The sequence below is a fragment of the Alosa alosa genome, chromosome 2 (genome assembly GCF_017589495.1).
Source record: "Alosa alosa isolate M-15738 ecotype Scorff River chromosome 2, AALO_Geno_1.1, whole genome shotgun sequence".
Lineage (NCBI taxonomy): Eukaryota > Metazoa > Chordata > Actinopteri > Clupeiformes > Clupeidae > Alosa > Alosa alosa.
In genome coordinates this window covers 5053137-5073209 of record NC_063190.1, presented here as the reverse complement: position 1 = coordinate 5073209, position 20073 = coordinate 5053137, and the positions used below count along the sequence as shown (strand labels likewise).

The following is a 20073-nucleotide window of genomic DNA, read 5'->3' as shown; positions in this document are numbered from 1 at the left end:
TTTCCATGACTCTGTTGATGTCGTTTTTTTTCGGATATTATGGCAGCAATCCGTGACAGGTGGATGGCTAAAAGATTTGGGGTTACCTTGCAGGGCTTGTGAACTGATGTGCCTTCCTTCCCTTCCTTTTTCTCCTCTTTTCTTCTCTTCTCTCCTCTCCTCTCCTCTCTTCTTTTCTTCTCTTTTCTTCTCTTCTCTTCTCTTCCTCTTCTTCTCTCTTTTCTTCTCTTTTCTTCTCTTCTCTTCTCTTCTTTTCTCTTTTCTTCTCTTCTCTTCTCTCTTCTCTTCTATATTCTCTTCTTTCTCTCTTTTCTTCTCTTCTCTTCTCTCCTCTCCTCTCTTCTCTTCTCCTCTCCTCTTTTCTTCTCTTCTCTCCTCTCCTCTCCTTCTTCCTCTTTTCTTCTCTCTCTCTCTTTCTTCTCTTCTCTTTTCTTCTCTTCTCTTCTTCTCTTCTCTTTTCCTCTCTCCTCAGAGTTCCTCTAAAGATTTCTTCTCTCTTCTTCTCTTCTCTTCTGGACTGGAGACAGGCCTCCCTCTTCTCTCCTCTCCAGCCTCACTCCTCTCCCACGGTGGCCTGCTCCTCGCTCATCCTGGAGGTGCAGGCCCTCAGGACCAGCCTCCCTCTGGACCACGAGGCCTGCCCCGCCATCCTGGAGAGTGCTGCCGGCCCCCCGCGCCGCGTCTTATCGTCACCATCGCCCGACATCCACGACCAGCCATGCCTTCCTGCCCTCCTCGTCCGAGTCGCTCCTCCTCCCCGAGGCCACCAAGATGGGCGCCGTGGTGTACCGCGTCCAGGCCGAGGACCGCGACTCGGGCCCCAACGGCCAGTTGAGCTTCGACCTGGTGTCGGCCGGCGGCGGCAACGGCGGCCAGCGCGCATTCGGCGTGGAGCGGAGCAGTGGTGAGGTGCGGCTCATCGGCACGCTGTCGTACGAGAGCGTGCCCGCGCTACGACCTGCTGGTGGTGGCCAAGGACAGTGGCGCGCCGCAGCTCAGCGCCACCTTCACGCTGGTGGTGCACGTCCAGGCGGAGAATGACCAGGGCCCCGTGTTCGACACGCTCACCTACCGCGTGGAGCTCAAGGAGGGCACAGCGCTCAACACCCGCTTCCTCCAGGTGCGCGCCCGACACAGGGAAGGTGGCAGCAACGGAGGGTCAGTGGCATCGGCCCCGCTGTCCTATCACCTGCGGCCAGATGGCGATGCGGCCGGCTTTGGCATCCTGCCCGACAGCGGTTGGCTGTTCGTGAAGAGTGCGCTGGACCGGGAGGCGAAGGACATCTACCTGCTCACCGTGCTGGCCACGTCCGGCAGCGGGCACCTGAAGAAGACGGGCAGCGCCACCGTCCGGGTGTCTGTCACCGACGAGAACGATAACTCCCCCAGGCTCTCCCAGGAGCGCGTCTTCCTGGCCGTGCGAGAGAACCTTCCGGAAGGGACGGGCTTCGGGAGAGTCGCCGCCACAGACCGAGACGCTGGCCTCAACAGCCGCCTGACCTACCGCCTCCTCCACAGCGACAGACATTTCCAGATCAACTCCCAGACAGGTGAGACTACTGAGACTGAGAGTGAAACGATTAGTGTTTTTTTAATTTGCACCAAAAAGAAACAGGTGGTCGATTCCTAATTAAAAAAAGCTTTAATCTTTTATTTGGAAAGTCGCACAGTGCGCTCAGCAGGCCTGTTGTGATTACGAGGAGAGTGTGCAGGAAAGGCCATGCTTCGCTGTGATGAAGCTCTGGCTCAAACTTCAGGCACTGGCAGGGACGCCACGTTCCTGCTGCTCCCGCTGGACGGAACGAACGTGTGCGCGTGATTAAAGGACCCAATTTGTAGCAGAAATTCCCCGAAATGTGTCCACTGTATTACTGTTACAAATATCACCCTGTCTGTGGCTCTCTTTCTTTCATTTTCCCACCACCCCTTTTTACCCCCCCTTCTCTCCATCATTTATTCTCTCATTCTTTTCTACTCTGACTCCGTCTAATCTTTCCTTCTCCTTGTTCCTCTCTCTCTCTCTCCATCTCTCCATCTTTCTTAATCTCAATGTGTCTCTGCCTCACAGGAGAGATCAGTACTCGCACAGAACTGGACCGAGAGCATCAGTCCAGTTACCAGGTGGTGGTGGTCGTGCAGGACGGTGGCACTCCACCACGCAGCGCTACAGGCACAGCACATATCACAGTTCTGGACGACAACGATAACGCCCCGGCCTTTACCCATACACAGCCTGGCAAAGAGACACTCATTCAGGTGAGATGAGCAATGTGTCACACCTCCTGTGAGCTCATGTGTTCTGTGTCATTCTCTGCAGTACTGACTGTGGCTACGTTTCCATGATTCTCCACTATAGGTTCTGGAAGGTCTGCCACCTGGAACTCTACTTGGAACCATTCAAGCCAAGGACCCGGATGAGGGGGAGAACGGCACCATATTCTATTCCCTCTCAGGTTTGCCAGCATGTCTATGCCCTTAGATCCATACCACATTCATTTATTTGTTTCATATTGTGTAGCTAAACTTGTTCCTGTGTATGTCTGTCTATGTGTGTGTGTGTGTATGTGTGTGTGTGTATTTATGTATGTATGTGTGTGTGTGTGTGTGTGTGTGTGTGTGTGTGTGTGTGTGTGTGTGTTTATGTATGTGTTTATGTATGTATGTGTGTGTATGTGTGTGTTTGTTTATGTATGTATATGTGTGTGTATGTGTGTGTGTGTATGTGTGTGTGTGTGTGTGTGTGTGTGTGTGTGTGTGTGTCGTGTGTTTATGTGTGTGTGTAGGTGCGAGAGCTGAGCGTTTCTCTCTGAACCCAAACACGGGGGAGCTGCGTTCGGCCTCCCCTCTGAGGCGACAAGAAAAAGCCGAGTACACACTCACCGTGTCGGCCTCTGACCGCGGAGCTCCCCCGCAGAGCTCCAGCAGCACGCTACGCATACAGGTGAGTACAGCTGCACATTTACACACGCACACACACACGCACACACACACACACACACACACACACATACACACACACACACACACACACACACACGTGCACTGCGCATTTACATAATAAACAAACACACACACACACACATACATTTTACATACATAAACAAACACACACACACACACACACACACACACACACACACACACACACACACACACACACACACACACACACACACACACACGCGCATATACAGGCATACATCTGTCAGCTAAATAGCATAACCATAACCATAACCACATACACACACACGTGCACACATACATCTGTTGAACATACATACATTCCCATACATTCCCGAGTCACACACGCGACTCTCTCATAATCAGCTACCTTCATGGTCATACTTACTGAAAACATATATTTGACATTTCTGAACCTTGTTCACTAAATCACTCCAGAGAGTGCGCCTCAGGTGCACACAGGTTATTCAGACACAGCATATGGTGTGTGAGAGATGTCCCTGAATGTGATATTGAGCTCATCAAACGGCATAGTTCTAGAAACTGCCGCAGCCACATCAGAGGGGTGATATACAACACCCTCAGCTGACCTGTCAGAAAGTGAGATTTGTTCCTTTTTTTGTTTGAGGAAAAAAATGACCGTAACTGTAGAATTTCAGAAAGAGCTGATGTGCTCTCGGTATTAGAACACACACACACACACACACACACACACACACACACGCACACACACCCTCAACCTCTGTCTCGTTTTGTTTCCGCCTCTGCTGAGGTGCAGCGTTCAAAGAGGAACAGGATGCTAATTGTAGAGCGAACAGATGCCTGCGATTTGCCTGTGCTGTGCTTGTGTGACTCTCAGATTAGTGGAGGGAAAAGCACCTTGGGATCAAACGCTCCCAGATGGCCTGTGATGAGGCCCAGCTGCGGCTCCCTCTGATCACGGACACGACACACACACACACACACACATGCACACACACACACACATGCACACACACACACACACACACGCACACACACACACATGCACACACACACACACACACGCACACCATCGCCGTTCCCTGACACAGTAGCGAGCCCAGGGGAGACTCTTCGACAACGCTAACATTTTATCATAATAACAGCGAGATTGTGTTTCATGTCGTATTTTTTGGGTGAAGCAAGGTGCCTCGTGGATGACGACGTTAAGAGATCTCTACAAGTGGAAATTGTGAATTGAAAGATGTGAATAGATGAATATTTCACTGCGCCTTGCAACAACACCAGAGATGCTCTAGTGTGCTAATTTATGGGTCAATTAATGTAGATCAGAGAGAGTGCAGCACTCCACTTGTCCGTCTCAGAGGGTTTTATGGGGGCAGTCATGGGAAGAGGCATGCAGGAAATGACCTCACACCGCTTTCATGTATCTGACAGTTTAATTACAGTTAAATTGGTTTAGGTTAAACAGCCCATGTATGTTGTGCTTGGGTCGTATTTGAGTTATCTGAACACATACCCCATAGCTCTGGCAGAGAAAGATGGAGAGAGAGAGAGAGAGAGAGAAAGAAAGAGAGAGAGATACAAATCATAGTGAAACTATTCAGCTATATGTATCTAACAGATTGTTTCATAGAACTTTGGTTGACTTGTCATTTTATGGGATACTTTTTTTATTGATAAGTCGCTCAGTGGAAATCTGATCAACGTTATCAAGTTTCTAGAGATCAAAAGAGATGACATGTTAGTAAATCTTTTTGTTCCCTGCCAACGGAACTTTGAACTGTTTGGTTTGTTGTTATATTTATCAGTGTGGAGTGTGTTCCTATGCTATTGTTTTCCATCTGCCTTTTGATATTGAGGCCTGTTGTTGACATGCTTCTGATGGTGTGGAGAGCATCAGAGTGCATAATGGGAATTTTTATCATCTGTATTATTTATCATCCGTTCATGTTTTATTATTATTTGTCACATCTAATCCCAACCATTGTTGTTTTTCTCTCAACAGGTTCAGAGTTCTGTCAGAGCTTCTCCCAAGCCCAACACTTTATCTATGACAATAAACTCTGTTGAGGGTGCCAAACCTGGCTCTGTGATTGGCTCGGTGAGATCACATGACCATCGGGACGTTCCGCTTGAGGGGCAGGTGACCTACCTGGTGGTGGGGGGCACTGACGAGGACGGCACGTTCATGGTGGACCGGCTCACGGGGGACGTGTACCTGGCGCGCGAGCTGGACTACGAGAAGGGCGCCCACTACACACTCGAGATAGAGGTGGACGACTTCTCCAAGGCCTACCCCAGCACCCACATGGTGCATCTCGACATCAACGTGCAGGACAGCAACGACCACGCGCCCCACTTCCCCGAAGACCCAGTCACCATCGTCATCCCTGAGAACACGCCGGCCGGCTCGTCCATCTACACCTTCCAGGCCACCGATGCCGATGGCAGTGGCCCTAACAGCGAGGTGCACTACTCCGTCCACCAGCGCTGGCCTGACAACCCTGACCTCCTGACCCTTGACCCCACCACCGGGGTGCTCACCCTGGGCCAGGAGCTGGACCACGAGGCCACCTCGTCTCTCTTCCTGGTGGTCCGGGCCACCGACTCCTGCCAGGACCCGAGCCAGAGGCGCTGGGGGTCAGTGACGGCGCGCATTTACGTGACGGACGAGAACGACAACGCGCCCGTTTTCAGCTCGCCCGCCGCCGTCAGCGTCATGGAGGACCAGCCGGTGGGCTTCGTTGTGCTCTACGTCATGGCCCGCGACGCTGACCAGGGCGAGAACGGACGCGTGTCTTACCGCATCCAGACGGGCAACACCGCCGGCAGATTTAGCCTCAACCCAAACACCGGTAAGAGATGGACTAACAGCAGCCACCGCCCTCAGCTCCTGCTCCTGCTCCTGCTCCTGCTCCTGCTCCTGCTCCTGCTCCTGCTAACGTCTTCATTTCCGCATCTGTTTGGAGTGCTTTATTGCTTTTTTCACCTCTCCAGGCCGATTTGTTTTGCATGAAAGAGTAATTTTCATGAAAGCTTTATAGTCATGGGAGTGTGAGTTTTATTTGAGTTGGGAAGGCCCATACATGGCGCCCCTTTGATTTGATGAATAACGTCCATTAGCGTAAAATTTCCCCATCATCAAAGAGTGCTAATATAGACCTACTTTAATGCACACCCCTGGATTGGATTGAAACGACAACGATGTTTAATCCATTTGCCAGCTGGGGAAACCTTTTTATTCCATTAATGTCAAATGATTCATAAATGAATGCCTTTAAGCATACACGTTTTCTGTCCAGCCCACGATTGTGCGTTGAGTTTTAGGCGCTGTGACCAGTGTGGGTTATAATGGACTGATACTGACCAGAGACTGGGGTATTTTCAAGTGTTTGTCGGTGGTGGTGGTCTGGCCGGGGGCTGGTTCGGCCATTAAGCGCATAAGCAGAGCCCTCAGAGCAGGGGAGGGTGCGGGGAACGGAAGCAAACCCAAACAGCGGCTGAAGTGTTTAAGGCAAAAGTGTGTCGAGTGAATTATAAATAAAAGCCCATACGCAGATGTCTCCCATAAGCAAACAGCTCTGCATCATCACGTTGGTGCTTCTGTTTAAACTCTCAGAAACTCTCACCTCAGTTCAACCACTAACCGTCAAGAAGAGCTACAAAAAGGGTGTTTTAGTGAATGGAAAGTGTTAAGTAGTGTTTGGTAAGACAGTGCTTAAAATGTACTATTTTTGGACTCATATTTGAATGGTTAAGGAAAGCGCTATCTGAAAATGTCATTGTGGAGCCTTGAATGTTTGTATATTAGTGGTTTGTGTGGTGCGCTGTGTATTTCATGATACGTTTTTTTTTGTGTTTATATCAGGTCTATTATGTAGATGTCTCTTGGTAGGCTAGAAATGAGTGTGTTTACTGCCACTCTCTCAGTATGGAAAAATAGAAGTTGCAGCCAAAACACTTTTACAGCTCCCTAAAGTATGCAACTCCAAACGCTCTCACTGGTAGTGTGAACACCTTGGTTTATGTTTTGTGTGTGTGTGTGTGTGTGTGTGTGTGCGTGTGTGTGTGTGTGTGTGTGTGTGTGTGTGCATGTATGTGTGTGTCTGTGTACTCATTGATACACTTGTGTATTGTGTTATTGTGTGTATTGAAAATGTATTCTTCCAATGCAACTTACAGCTTCAGCTTACACCTTTTTGCAGATGTGGGAGCTGGTTTAAGTTCTTTCCTTGCATGCATTAACCTTTTGCTTGGCTTCTGCAGATAAACCACAGGAAAAAAAAAAAAAAAACTTTTTTATGACCACACTTTTTCTTCTCACTCCCTTCTCTCTTCCTTTCTTCTTTTTTTACTTCCTTTTCTCCCCCAGGTTCTCTCTCTATCCTCAAAGCCCTAGACCGGGAAGAGCAGGAAACCTTCAACCTGACCATCGTCGCCGAGGACCACGGAATGCCCCAGCACTCCACCACGCAGGTGCTGTCCGTCCAGGTGATCGACGTGAATGACGAGGCTCCGCTGTTCGAGAAGAGCCAGTTCGAGGCCCAGATCCAGGAGAACCAGGAACCTGGAAGCACTGTCCTCATTGTCTCGGCCACGGATCGCGACCAAGGTGACCGCGGCGTTCCTAAGCAACCTATGCGATGACATTGGCCTGCACTCCCCCTGTAGCGGAGGAAACATTTCTCCTGCATTCAGTCATGTCTTGTTTAGCTGCAGACACTATCCAGTAAACACTATTCCCTGATTCAGTGCTGGCTTGTTTTAAAGGGGGAATAATGTAACGCTGTGTTGCCACATTGTAAGACAGCAGTGTTTGTTTTTAATCAAACACTGGAAAGGGGGTGTGGGCCGCATTCTGACAGTCTGAGTCAGGAGAATATGAAACAGGACGATTATAAACTCCCTGTCCAGGAACTATTAGTGAAGTAAGGAGGTGTTGTTTGCCAAAGCCCTCTCACTTTGCACGCAATCGGGCAAACGGGTGCCAAGGACCGAGGAGAGAAAAGGGAGAGAGAATGACAGAGACCAAGAGAAACTTGTGTCAAATGCTTTCTCAGCACACTGAGCTGTTAATGAAACATATGGAGTATATTTATTTTTCTGTCTTTTCAGAAAAACAATTCCGAGCAACACATGTTTTAGTAGTCCGTATTTAAGATTTTGGTTGACCAATGGAAAGTCTATAAAAATATATATTATTTATCTTAATGAAACACATAGAGTATTTGCAGGTGTAAGGAAAAGCTTTTCATTTAGTTAGTAAGTTTTACTTGTTTACATTCTTACATTTTAGTTGACTACACAAAGTCAACTTACAAATAGTTTTTCTTGAGTGCATTCAACCTCAACCCTCATCTTGCAATATTATCTAAAAATAGATGATGGGTACATAAAAACTATATACTGGAGGTCAGCTGGAGGTCAGCACTGATAATCCGTTGTGTTTTTCTCAGGAACAAATGGACATGTCACTTATGGGGGAGTGTCTGAAGAAGGGTTCACCATCAACCCAGAGACGGGCGTCATCACGGTCACCGAAGCTCTGGACAGGGAGAAACAGGACCACTACACTCTAACAGGTACAGTCACAGTAACAGTGCGGTTTTGCAACTGCTGCCGACATTTTCCAATCACCGACCCACCACACTTACCTCTCCCACACCTGCTTTGTTCTAACTGATCGTGTTGTCGCTGCAGTCTATGCCAAGGACGGCGGCATGCCGCCAAACTTCGCCAAAGCCACGGTGCTCATCTCGGTGCTGGACGAGAATGACAACGCGCCAGTGTTCGGCCGGCCCCAGCACAGCCTGGAGGTGCCCGAGAACCAGGCGCCCGTGGAGCTGTGTGTCCTTCGAGCCACGGACCTGGACACAGGAGAGGGCGGAGTGCTGGAGTACCGGATCATAGGTATGGCGGTCATCTCGCTTTGATCTCCAGTGTGCACATACCATCCTTCTTACTCATATTTTAGTACTTTTGGACAATGGAGTGCAAGATCATATAGGTCCAGTAGTCCCTGGCCTGAAAGCACTGGTTGTTTATAGCTGTGAGCTAATATTATTGTGAGCTAATATAGTAAAATACTATTCCATCGTTATGGGTTTATCATCTGTGGGGCAGTGGAGTACAGGACCATAGACATAGAATAGCTGTTACTGTATGAGTGCTGCTTTCCCATAGCCTTGCACTCCTACTCTACTAGAACAACTCGTGATGTACTTTCATTAGTATTCCCCAAAAGAATTTTGCTCCTGTAAACCTCTAGGGTGATTTAACAATAGATGTTTTCTCCCCGCATCCTCGGTGAGAATGGCCTGGTTTCTGAAGTGGATCACAGGTATACCTCATTAGTGCACATAATCTGACATCTTGTATATGCATCAGGTGGGATTCCCTCGCAGGTGGAACTCACATTGGGAACACAGGGGTCTGGCTCATGAGTTTCAGCAGAGAATGAGATACCTAAAGCTCAGTGGATTTACCTGGGAAAGACTAAAATCTTACTGTCACCAGATCTGACACAGTGTGTATATTTGTGTGTGTGTGTGTGTGTGTAAGAGAGTGAGTGTGTGTGAAGGGTTGTGGTGACTATGTGTGTTCATGCAGGTGTGTATGTGAGCGTGTGATCATCACAGTAACAGCAGGAGTCTGTATGCGTGTAGAATATAGACTTGCTAGCATTCATCATTTGGGAGTTTGACCTGTTTGCGGTGACATCTTCAAAGAAACACCAAAGTGTTCACCAAGGGCTTTAGATCTGACATAAGCTTACTTATTTATCTCACAAGATTCACCTGGGATAGCCTCAAAGTTCTTGTTTTTGAAGTGAAGATAAAGCTCAGTGTGTGTCTGTGGTGTTGAGTTTGAGCATGTGGTTAAGCTTGGAGTGCTCTTTGGAATAATATGCACCCTGGGTTCTATTGTGTTTCATACCATGATAGGTCATTTTAAAAAAACAGTCATGTTTGAGTTGTGGGACTGGATGACTCGGTGCTCGGCAGCTGTATGTGAAAGGCTTTATCTGTTTATTAAGTAGTCAAAATCATTTTCAAATGACTTTATTATTATAATAACACATTCTAAACATTGACTTATATGTGCACTCAAAATGCAGCACCAAGCATATGACAAAGTGGCATATGATATGGTTTATCTGTAGTGCTGATGGCATTGGCTCATGTTTGCATTGAAAGCATTTTAATAAGAGTACTTTTATAGTTGTGAATGAGTTGTGAAGATATATGCACACACACATGTGTTCTGCTTTTATAACACTCTGAAGGGTTGTTCCAGGCCACTGAACCTCCAGTGGATGTTCATGTCGTGTCCTCTCTCTATCCCTTTTCTGCAGCTGGCGATCCTGATGGAGACTTCCAGCTGGACAGGGTGTCCGGAGCGCTGTCCACGTCCCGAGGCTTAGACCGCGAGAGCCGGGCCAGCTACACTCTGGAGGTGGCGGCCCAGGACCGTGGCACGCCCCCCCTCAGCAGCGTGACCCAGGTGCAGATCTCCGTGCTGGACGTCAACGACAACACCCCGGCGTTCCCGAGCGCTAGCCACGCGGTCGACATCTCCGAGGACGCGGCCGAGGGCTCCCTGGTGCTGGAGGTGTCCGCCTCGGATGCGGACGACGGGGACAACGGGAAGATCATGTACTTCCTGAGTCAGGAGGCCGGCGGGGCGTTCGCCATTGACCCGGACACGGGCCGCGTTACCACGGCGGCGCCGCTGGACCGCGAGCGGCGGAGCTCCTACAGCTTCCAGGTGGTCGCCGTCGACTGCTCCCCGGCCTCGCCGCGCAACGCCACCACCCAGGTGACCGTCACCGTGCTGGACGTCAACGACAACGCACCGTTCTTCATCCAGGACCCCCTCGTCCTTAACGTGTCCAGCAGGACCGTGGCCGTGCATCAGGTGGTGGCCACCATGCGCGCCGAGGACAAGGACTTCGGCGCCAACGGCTCCGTTTTCTACCGCTTCGCGAGTCCAGTGAGGGGCTTCACCATCAACTCACTGACCGGGGAGATCCGGGCCACGGAGGCTCTCAACGGCCTCTCGCAGGCCCATCGCACCCTCATCGTGGAGGCCATGGACCAGGGCAGCCCATCCCAGTCCTCCCTGGGGGTGGTCATCATCTATGTGAAGGAGCAGGACTACAGCGGTGTCCGTTTCTCCCGCACGGCCAGAGATGTGAGCCTGCTAGAGAATGCAGCCAAAGGTCAGTTACACGGTTCACTTCTCCTGTCTCCTAACAAGTCTCTTAATAGATTAGAAATCCCAATAAAACAATGACAATTACATGAAATAGTTATTGAAAGATTAATAGTGTGGATATGATGCAATAATATAATTCTTGGCAAAGTATGTCTAAATTGTGTGGGAAAATGTTTTTGCTCACCTTTCTGGAATAAGAAAAGGAAGAACCATGAACAACCAAGAACAACCATATTTTTCCTAGAAAAGTAGAAAAAAGCAGAAAAAAAGGAAAAAATAAAAAAACAGAATTCCCCTCAGTCTGTGGGCTGCCCTAGTGCTGGAGTGAAGAGTTAACTGTGGCCCTCTCGTCCTGCAGGCACGCAGGTGGCACAGGCCCAGGCCCAGTTCCCAGACGGCTCCCGCAAAGGCATCAGCTACAGCATCTTCAGCGGAAACAGACTGCAGTCTTTCAGCATCAGCGCAAACACTGGTGAGTGAAGCCGCACACAGCGAGACATAGAGAGAGAGAGCCTCTAGGAGATTTCCTGGAAGAGGGTTCAGCATGGCACTGACAAGCAGTTTTAAATTCACAGGAGAAGCATAGTCCAAGGTGCAGATAAAGTCCACCACATCCTGTTTTTTATGTGTTCCTCTGAATTCATTGCATTATTTATTATAGATGCCTAGAGACATATCTCAGAACTGGCCATATACCTGCTTTCCCCTGTAGGTGAGATCTGGGTTCAGAGCTCCAGTGGTTTGGACTTTGAGGACACCCCAAGACTCCGCCTAGTGGTGAAGGCTGAGACTGCATCCTCCAGCTCTTTCATGGCCCTCAACCTCATTCTGCAGGACGTCAATGACAACCTCCCGCGCTTCCAGCTGCAGAACTACGTGGCCTACATGCGCGAGGCACAGGGCTACGATGCCCCCATCATCCAGGTCAGGCCTCCCACAGTCAACATGGCGTCTTTCCAAATGAGTTAATGTAATGATGTGCAAACACAGTTTCCAGAGTATTTAAAAGATCTGGTTAAGATGTTTATATTATCACATGGCTTCCCACTGTCCAATGAAAGTCCACACCCTGTAATCATGGGAGTTTGAGTTAACCGTTTTGCCTCACAGGTCTTGGCCGAGGATGTGGACCAGGGGCAGAACGGTCAGGTGACCTACTCTATCCAGTCTTCCAGCATGAGTGGCCTCTTCAAGATTGACCCTGTGACGGGCAGCATAACCACAGCGGCCATCATGGATCGCGAGATCTGGACCCAGACCAAGTGAGTGTGTGTGTGTGTGTGTGTGTGTGTGTGTGAATGTGTGTGTGTGTGCGAGTGTGTGTTCCTTGTCTTGCAGTGCAGCAAAGTGAAGTCATAGCTCTTTGGGGGCTTCGTTCCCCTGCTTTGTGGAATGTACCAGTCCTCCCTCCTGCGCTCTATTTCTCTCTCTCTCTCTCTCTCTCTCTCTCTCTCTCTCTCTTTCTGTCTCTCTCTCCCCCTCTCTCTCAGTGGCGTTATCACCCTGTGTGTGATGGGCTTCAGCCCTCTCGGCTTTCCCCATGTGTTTTGATTCAGAAGTGCTCCCCTCTGCTCTCCGACTCGCGCTGGGAGTTTCATTTCTCACATATTTTGACCCGCTGGTGGTTCAAGTTTATTTTATCAGTGTGTTCTTTTTGTCCTTACCCTGAAAATAAATTCATTCTTTCTTTTTACGTGTTTTTTAGGGGTAGAATAAAAGGACAAAAAATTACAGCTGTAGGAGATTTAAAAAAAAAAAAAACACAGTCAAGTTGATCTCAATGCTCTAACCTTGGAAGTGTTCCTTTGGACAGGCTTGTTGTTACGGCGACGGACCGGGGCAGCCCAAGATTGACCAGCACTGCTGTCCTGACTGTGATCATCGTTGACCTCAATGACAACAGCCCCACCATCCCCCTGCCTTTGGAAGTGCGCGTGCCAGAGAGTGAGTGATTGACCATGCTGCCCCATACATATACTACTTCACTTATGACCAGGACTTATTTTAGCTCAGCAAAGACTTAAAACAACCGTTCACTTCTCCTGACCATAACCATTTCCATATCTCAGTGCCTTTTCAAGAGCACTCTGGTTCACACATGATAGTTATCAAGAGGTATTAAGTGTTCCTACTCTCCTGCCACTGCTTCTCCTCACTCGTCACCCTGTCTGAGAGAGCTATCTCTGTCTGCCTCTGCCCACCCCTCAGACTCCCTGATCGGCACGGAGATAACCATGGTGACGGGGAACGACGTTGACTCGAGCCCCGCCCTGTCCTACTCCCTCCAGCTGGATGCGCCGTCACAAGGGAAGTTCGGAATCCACCGCTTCAACGGCAGAGTGTCCCTGACGGCTCCGCTCGACTTCGAGGAGAAGACGTGGTACACTCTGACCATCCAGGCCTCGGACTCTAAGCACAAGAGTGAAGCCAACCTCACCATCCTGGTGGAGGATGTGAATGATAATGTCCCCACGTTCAGCCAGGATCTCTACCAGGTGAATAACAGTTATTGGGTGGCCCGTTGAACCCAATGAATGTTAGCACATTACCTCAGCTTTAAGCCTCCCTTATTTGAAACACTTCAATGAGTCTGTATATGTGTCAGACTTTTTAAAAGTAATCATATGGGATCTGTTTTTTGTTGTGTGTCACTTTACATTTATTTGCATCAGTTTGCGTTTCATTTGAATCTTTCAATTGAAAGTGTCTACTAAGGTTTATTTATTGCTCCAGAGGTTGTAGGTTTTCCAGATATTCACACCTTATTAAATTTGATGGAATTGAATTAACCTAACTGGGTAATTTGTTCTTGTATACACAAACTCACTGTAAAAAATACTTTTTTATAGTCAGTCTCAACATGAATATGACTGTTGAGGTTTACCAGTGTGAGTGGAAATGACTTCACTTTTAACGAGGAGGGACTTTGGGGAGGGAGTGGAGATGAATTAGGATGAAGGCTTTTATAGGTCCTTTCCTCCTTGCTGTAAACTGTACATGACATAGACTTGTTTTTATTTCCCAGGTAACCCTGCCAGAGCATTCTCCACCTGGAAGTCCTATCGTCACCGTGACGGCCACTGACCGAGACTCAGGCGAGAACGGAAAGGTCACCTACCGAGTGATGTCATCTACAAGAGATGGCTTTTATATCAACCCTAATAATGGTGAGATGCTCAGTACATTTTTTCTCTTTAATTCTGTGTTTAAACAAGGGTGGCATGGCAGTTCAATGCCAGGAAAAAGTTTGATAAAATACTATAAATAAATGATTTAAAGCCTACCATAAATGCTGCCTGCTACCTTTATGTAACAGTAAATTGTTTATTGATATTGTCCTAATCAGTTGTGAAGTGCTGATGTTTATGTCTTATGTTTATTTTTTTTCACAGGCACCCTCTTCATCAATGAAAAAGCAGAGTTTGACCCCGAGCGCCCCTCTGTGAATGTCGTCATTGAGGCTCGAGATGGAGGGACCCCATCCCTGTCCTCCATCACCACCGTGCAGGTCCAGCTGACCGACGTCAACGACAACGCCCCCATGTTCCACCAGTCGGAGTACCGGGCCACTGTGTCCGAGGACCAGCTCCCTGGAGCCACCATCTTAACGCTGGAGGCCGTGGATGGAGACCTGTCACAGGAGAATTCCGGCTTCGACTTTGCCATCGCCAGCGGCAACTCTGGGAACGCCTTTCAGATCGAGAGCAGCGTACGCTTCATCGAGGGGCACGGCTTCCAGACGGTGGGCACGCTGATACTCGCCGAGCCACTCGACTTTGAGACCACGTCGCGCTACAACCTGACCATCGTCGTGTCGGACCGCGGAGTGCCCCAGCGCAGCTCCAGCGTCCCCGCCGTCATCACCGTCAGCGACGTCAACGACAACCCACCCGTGTTCAGCCGCGCCGAGTACGCGGTGGCGCTGAGTGAGGGCGCAGGGTCAGGCACGGAGGTTCTCCGTCTGACCGCCACCGACCCAGACTCGGCTCCGAACGCCGAGATCCAGTACAGCATCAGTTCGGGCGACGAGATGGAGCTGTTCTTCATCGACCAGTGGACGGGAGCGCTGCGTCTGCAGCGGTCACTGGACCGCGAGAGCCGGTCCTCACACGTGGTTATTGTCCAGGCGTCAGACGGCCACGGCCATTTTGCCCTAGCACCAGTCACCCTGGAAGTGAAGGACGTCAACGACAACCGGCCGTATTTTCCTATCGAGACCATGACCGCAAACATCCGGGAGAACCAGCCACCGAATTCACCTGTCACTGTGCTCCATGCCATCGACTACGACACCGGAATCTATGGGCAGCTGAAGTACTTCATGGTGGATCGTTCCGGCTTGGGAAGGGACTCCTTCCTGATTGACCAGACCACTGGTGAAGTGAGCACTCGCACAACCTTTGACTTTGAGAAGATCAACTCCTTTAGTTTCGTAGCAGTGGCAGTAGATGCCGGCAATAACTCGGCCACGGTCACTATACAGGTGTACGTCACAGGCGTGGACGAGTACGATCCGATGTTCACGACCACCGACTTCTCCTTTGTCATCCCAGAGGGAGCCAAGAAGGGCCAGAGCATTGGTCAAGTCCAGGCCATGGATGAAGACGGAGGGGTGGACGGCATAGTGCTCTACTCCTTCCCTAATCCCTCGCCGTACTTCGATGTAAATAAGACCTCAGGGGTGGTCTTCCTCAAGATGGACAGTTCGAGTGGGTCTGGCCGCTCAAAGAGGGAGACTCGTTTGATGACGGTAGATATAACAGCGCATGGCCCCCTGGATACTTCTCGAGTGACCACAGCTCAGCTGTCCATCGATGTGACAAACACCAACTTTGGCCTGGCGCCAGATCTTAACATCCTTCTGATATGCATCATCGCTGCCTCCCTTGGTGTTGTGGTCATTCTGGTCATCATTGCCATTGCCCTGTACGTTGTGAAGTCCAAGCGCAGGAAGAAAGGCCAGGACACTGGCAACACCACCTCAGGCACGGCCATGCAAAAGCTGGATGACTCCAAGTCTGCAGGAGGGGAGAGGATCTATCACCAAACCCTTCCCGGTTATGGAGGTGACCAGGGTGGGGCAGGTGGAGCCACCTACCCCCGCGGGGGTTCCCTGGACCCCTCCCACTCCAGTGGAAGAGGCTCAGCGGAGGCCGCCGAGGACGACGAGATCCGGATGATCAACGAGTACCCGCGCGTGGCCAGCATCACGTCCTCCATGCAGGAGCACATCTCCGCCCGAGGGCCCGACTCGGGTATCCAGCAGGACGCGGACCAGCTGTCCGACATCTCCTGTGAGCCGGGAGCCCTGGACGCCAGCCAGTGGTTCAAAGGGAAGAAACTGGGCAGTCTCAGTGGGACCCTACTCTCGGGTCAGCTGCCCGTCTACAGGGATGAGGGTGGTGGATACCTGGGTGTGGGCAGGGGGTTGAATGTCTCCCATCCGAAGGACTACACCTTCCCCGAGGATGGGAAGCCGCCAGTGGACGGCTCTCTGACCGCCATCGTGGCCAGTGACGAGGAGTTACGGGGCAGCTACAACTGGGACTATTTGCTCAACTGGTGCCCGCAGTTCCAGCCGCTGGCTAACGTCTTCACAGAGATCGCCCGGCTCAAGGACGAGAGCATACCGCCCAATAACCCTCGCAGACCCTTCCAGCCCAAGGCCAAGACTGACCCCAAGCCCCGGATAGACCCACCGCCTCTCATCACGTCCGTCGCTCACCCCGGCGCGAAGTCGGTGCCGCCCAAGCCGATGGCCATCGGCCGGACGTTCCCGCACCTGACGTCACTACGGCGCTCGCCTATCAGCCACGAGGGCTCCATCTCCTCGGCCGCCATGTCGCCCAGCTTCTCGCCGTCGTTGTCGCCACTGGCTGCCCGCTCGCCGGCCGTGTCCCCGTTCGGGGTCACTCAGGGCCCCTCGGCCTCCATGATCAGCACCACGGACCACAGCGACGACTCCGAGATGAGGATCTGACCAACTCGCTCGGCTTCCGCCGCCGTTGCCACCACCGCTGCTGCTGCCAAAGACTTTCCCTGTAAAGAACGGCACATAAGAGCAAACCTTTCGCTCCCTAACGAGTCATTGGGAGCACTCGCGGAGGACACCACAGGAAGTGTCTGACGTGGACCATAGAGATTGGATGAAGAGATTACAGAGAGGGGACAATAGGGGGGCCGTCTCATCCCCCTTTGTCGGCCCACATTGTGACGTAGGTCTCTGATAACTCGAGGGTTATAAAGAGTTGATACTGTTGCTGCTGTTCAATGACGATACCCTTTTATCAGACCAGCCTTAGTTTTGATGTCGGAAGATGTATGTGCCCTTTTTGCATCGCCTCGCTGGCTGGCCAGGGAGATAAGCGTGTAGTGCTCTTTTGTCAGACTGTTATTAGATTTGGGACTGAAATCCAAGGTCAGCCAAACCCTTTCTTCATGAACACTTTGTAGACTTGTACTGTTTATGTACATTTTGAAAGGGGAACAGACTTTTTTCGTATTTTGATGCTCATGAACATGTCTAATACTTTCAGTCTATCTCATTTATTTTTTTATGTTGTATGGTGTTAATTTACGGTGCCATAGCCTCCAATGAAGAAGTGTTTTTCATTACAATCTATTTACGTATATGTATATTTGTATGTATGCTAGCAGCCATAGTATGTAAGATGTATTATTGTATAGTTTCTAGGATACCCGTATGGTGTGTTTGTGAATCTTTGACATCTGTGATGTGAATGAGTGAAAACTGTGCTTTGATAATTATTTATACTGAAGAGAGGGAATGTTGGGAAATTTAGGCAACCAGAGTTCTGTATTATATCCAAAAAATGTCTTTTTAACTGTTTTTTTTTTTTAAATATACATCTTAGCAAGCATTTTTGTAGAAAAGCTTGGACATGTAGCCTTCTAGTAAAACTCACCGAATTTTGTGTGACATTAACTTGTTGCCAATGATTACCCCCCGCCTCACTGTAATGTGACTGATTGTTGTTGTTCTTTCAGACCAGAACAAATTGATTGGTATTGCAAATGTATTTTCTCTTTTCGTATCGTAGCAGGGGCCTAGCTCTCCAATCACACTTGTGTCCTTCAGTGAAATGCTTTGTGAACAAAAGGCCAGTGACATATTGCAATGTGATGCCAAGGCATTGTTAAGTGGTATGGCATACATGTGCTTGTGTCCTGTTTGATTTGAGGCGAACCATCATTGATGTCTTGGTGGTTTTTTAATGGTTGTCCAAGCGCAATCATACATGCATGTTTGTTAGGGGTTTCTCTCCAGACATCTGCAAGTGACACGAGTGTTGAAAGTCGCAGTGTTCTGATGTTGTTTCGCTGCATTTGCTTGCACTGTTCTGAGCCAGCGGATGGAGACGACTACATCAATCAAATGTCCTGGAGTTCCCAGAGGATTGTTTGGCTACCTCTGGTGCATGCACAACACACAACACCACCACTGCCTCAAGGCAAACTGGTTCCCATTGGGTAAAAAAAGTTAAGATGCAATGACAGACATTTGGACAGCAAATTAGCAACAACAAAAAAGAATCATTTTGACTTGAAGGATAGGACTGCATTGGACTCCATTTTGAGGCTTAATCAAGACCGCTCTCCAGATACTTGGCAGCAGAATGATGGTAGAAATAATCTGTACATATATTTAAAGGAAATAATAAATTTCTACTGATTTCTTTTGTCAAACTAGACTCTTGTGTTCTTCTCCCAAATTAAAAGCCATGGCCTTGGAATGGGAATTAAAATCCAATTAAAAGTTAAACAAAGAACAACTTCTCTGGTTCTCACTAGAGTAGTTTGGAAGGTCAGTTAAATTTATACTTCATCACAAAGCTCTTTGCCAGAACATGTTTTTTTTTCTAGTGTGAGCTGGAATTGGCTCTCAAGGATAATCACAGCACAGAAAACAAGGTTACAGCGGACGATCTACTGTTGGAGTGAATCCTGTTTATTAATAGGGTAGTGAAATATTTAACTCATACACACAAAATCCAGCATACTGTGTATAGGAAGTGTTTATGAGTATAAGAGCTTTTCCTAAGATGTGTCTCATAACGGATTCAAGTGGAGAAACATGCCAAGAATGCATATGATGTTGATCTAATGGATAATTATAAAATTGCGTACTCACATGGAAGGCAGGCATGTTTGCATAGCTGGCAGAGGATTTCTGCACCATTTCTTCACTAAGAAATGGAGGAAATTTGCTTCTGTGTCCCTCTTATTCAAGTGTTGGTTAAGATCATTTTGAGCTTTTCAACTGTGTTTTCAGCCAGAAGGAAAGGCAGAAAACTTGAGACCTATATTGTCTATGCACACTGTCTAGCTAGGGTGTGTTGACCTATTTACATCAGTGGCCGTTCAAAATTCCATAATACTTCTAATGGGTGTTGTGTCCCCTCAGCATGAAAGATTTCACAGAACTGCACAATACGTACTGTATGAAGGGATCACAGGATGTCTTGTTCCACTAAATAAAGGCAGTAAACTAGTGAATGGAGAGCTGCTTCAGAGTTGACTCCTGCGTAGTGATTTCAAGCTGTATGCAGCCTATTACATTACAGTATGGCAATAATAAATGCATATTATTCACAGTAACACAAATGTGATCTTACGGCTAATGTCACAATCAGGATAAGCTGTTTTTTCATTAGGCCTGAAAAATGAAAATCTACTTGAAACCTACAATCCTACAATGTAGGACCTACATAATCACATATTTTAAAGTACACAGTCATGTATGCGGAAAATGTCAAACGCTTACCCTGATTGTGAATGATACTCATTCTGAAGTATATTTATGCATAGGCTAGATCAGGAGACTGCTAAAAGCAGCCACAGTGGATGTGTTGACTATGCACCTTATAAATTGTGCAGAAGAAAGCATGA

The 20073-nt window shown here is 48.9% G+C and overlaps 1 protein-coding gene across 1 annotated transcript in view; it reads left to right on the top strand.

The window, feature by feature from the left end:
- The window catches only part of dchs1b (dachsous cadherin-related 1b), a 96355-nt gene extending 77485 nt beyond the window's left edge, over window positions 1-18870 (top strand). The window contains 18 exon segments of the mRNA XM_048235569.1: window positions 524-712; window positions 714-939; window positions 941-1550; window positions 2069-2256; window positions 2357-2453; window positions 2784-2941; window positions 4952-5801; window positions 7319-7558; window positions 8403-8528; window positions 8647-8856; window positions 10301-11167; window positions 11522-11635; window positions 11876-12087; window positions 12274-12425; window positions 12977-13107; window positions 13372-13658; window positions 14189-14330; window positions 14556-18870. Of these exon segments, the coding sequence (XP_048091526.1) occupies window positions 524-712; window positions 714-939; window positions 941-1550; window positions 2069-2256; window positions 2357-2453; window positions 2784-2941; window positions 4952-5801; window positions 7319-7558; window positions 8403-8528; window positions 8647-8856; window positions 10301-11167; window positions 11522-11635; window positions 11876-12087; window positions 12274-12425; window positions 12977-13107; window positions 13372-13658; window positions 14189-14330; window positions 14556-17143 (7387 nt within the window). The 3' untranslated portion in view covers window positions 17144-18870.
- The last annotated feature ends 1203 nt before the right edge of the window (window positions 18871-20073 follow it).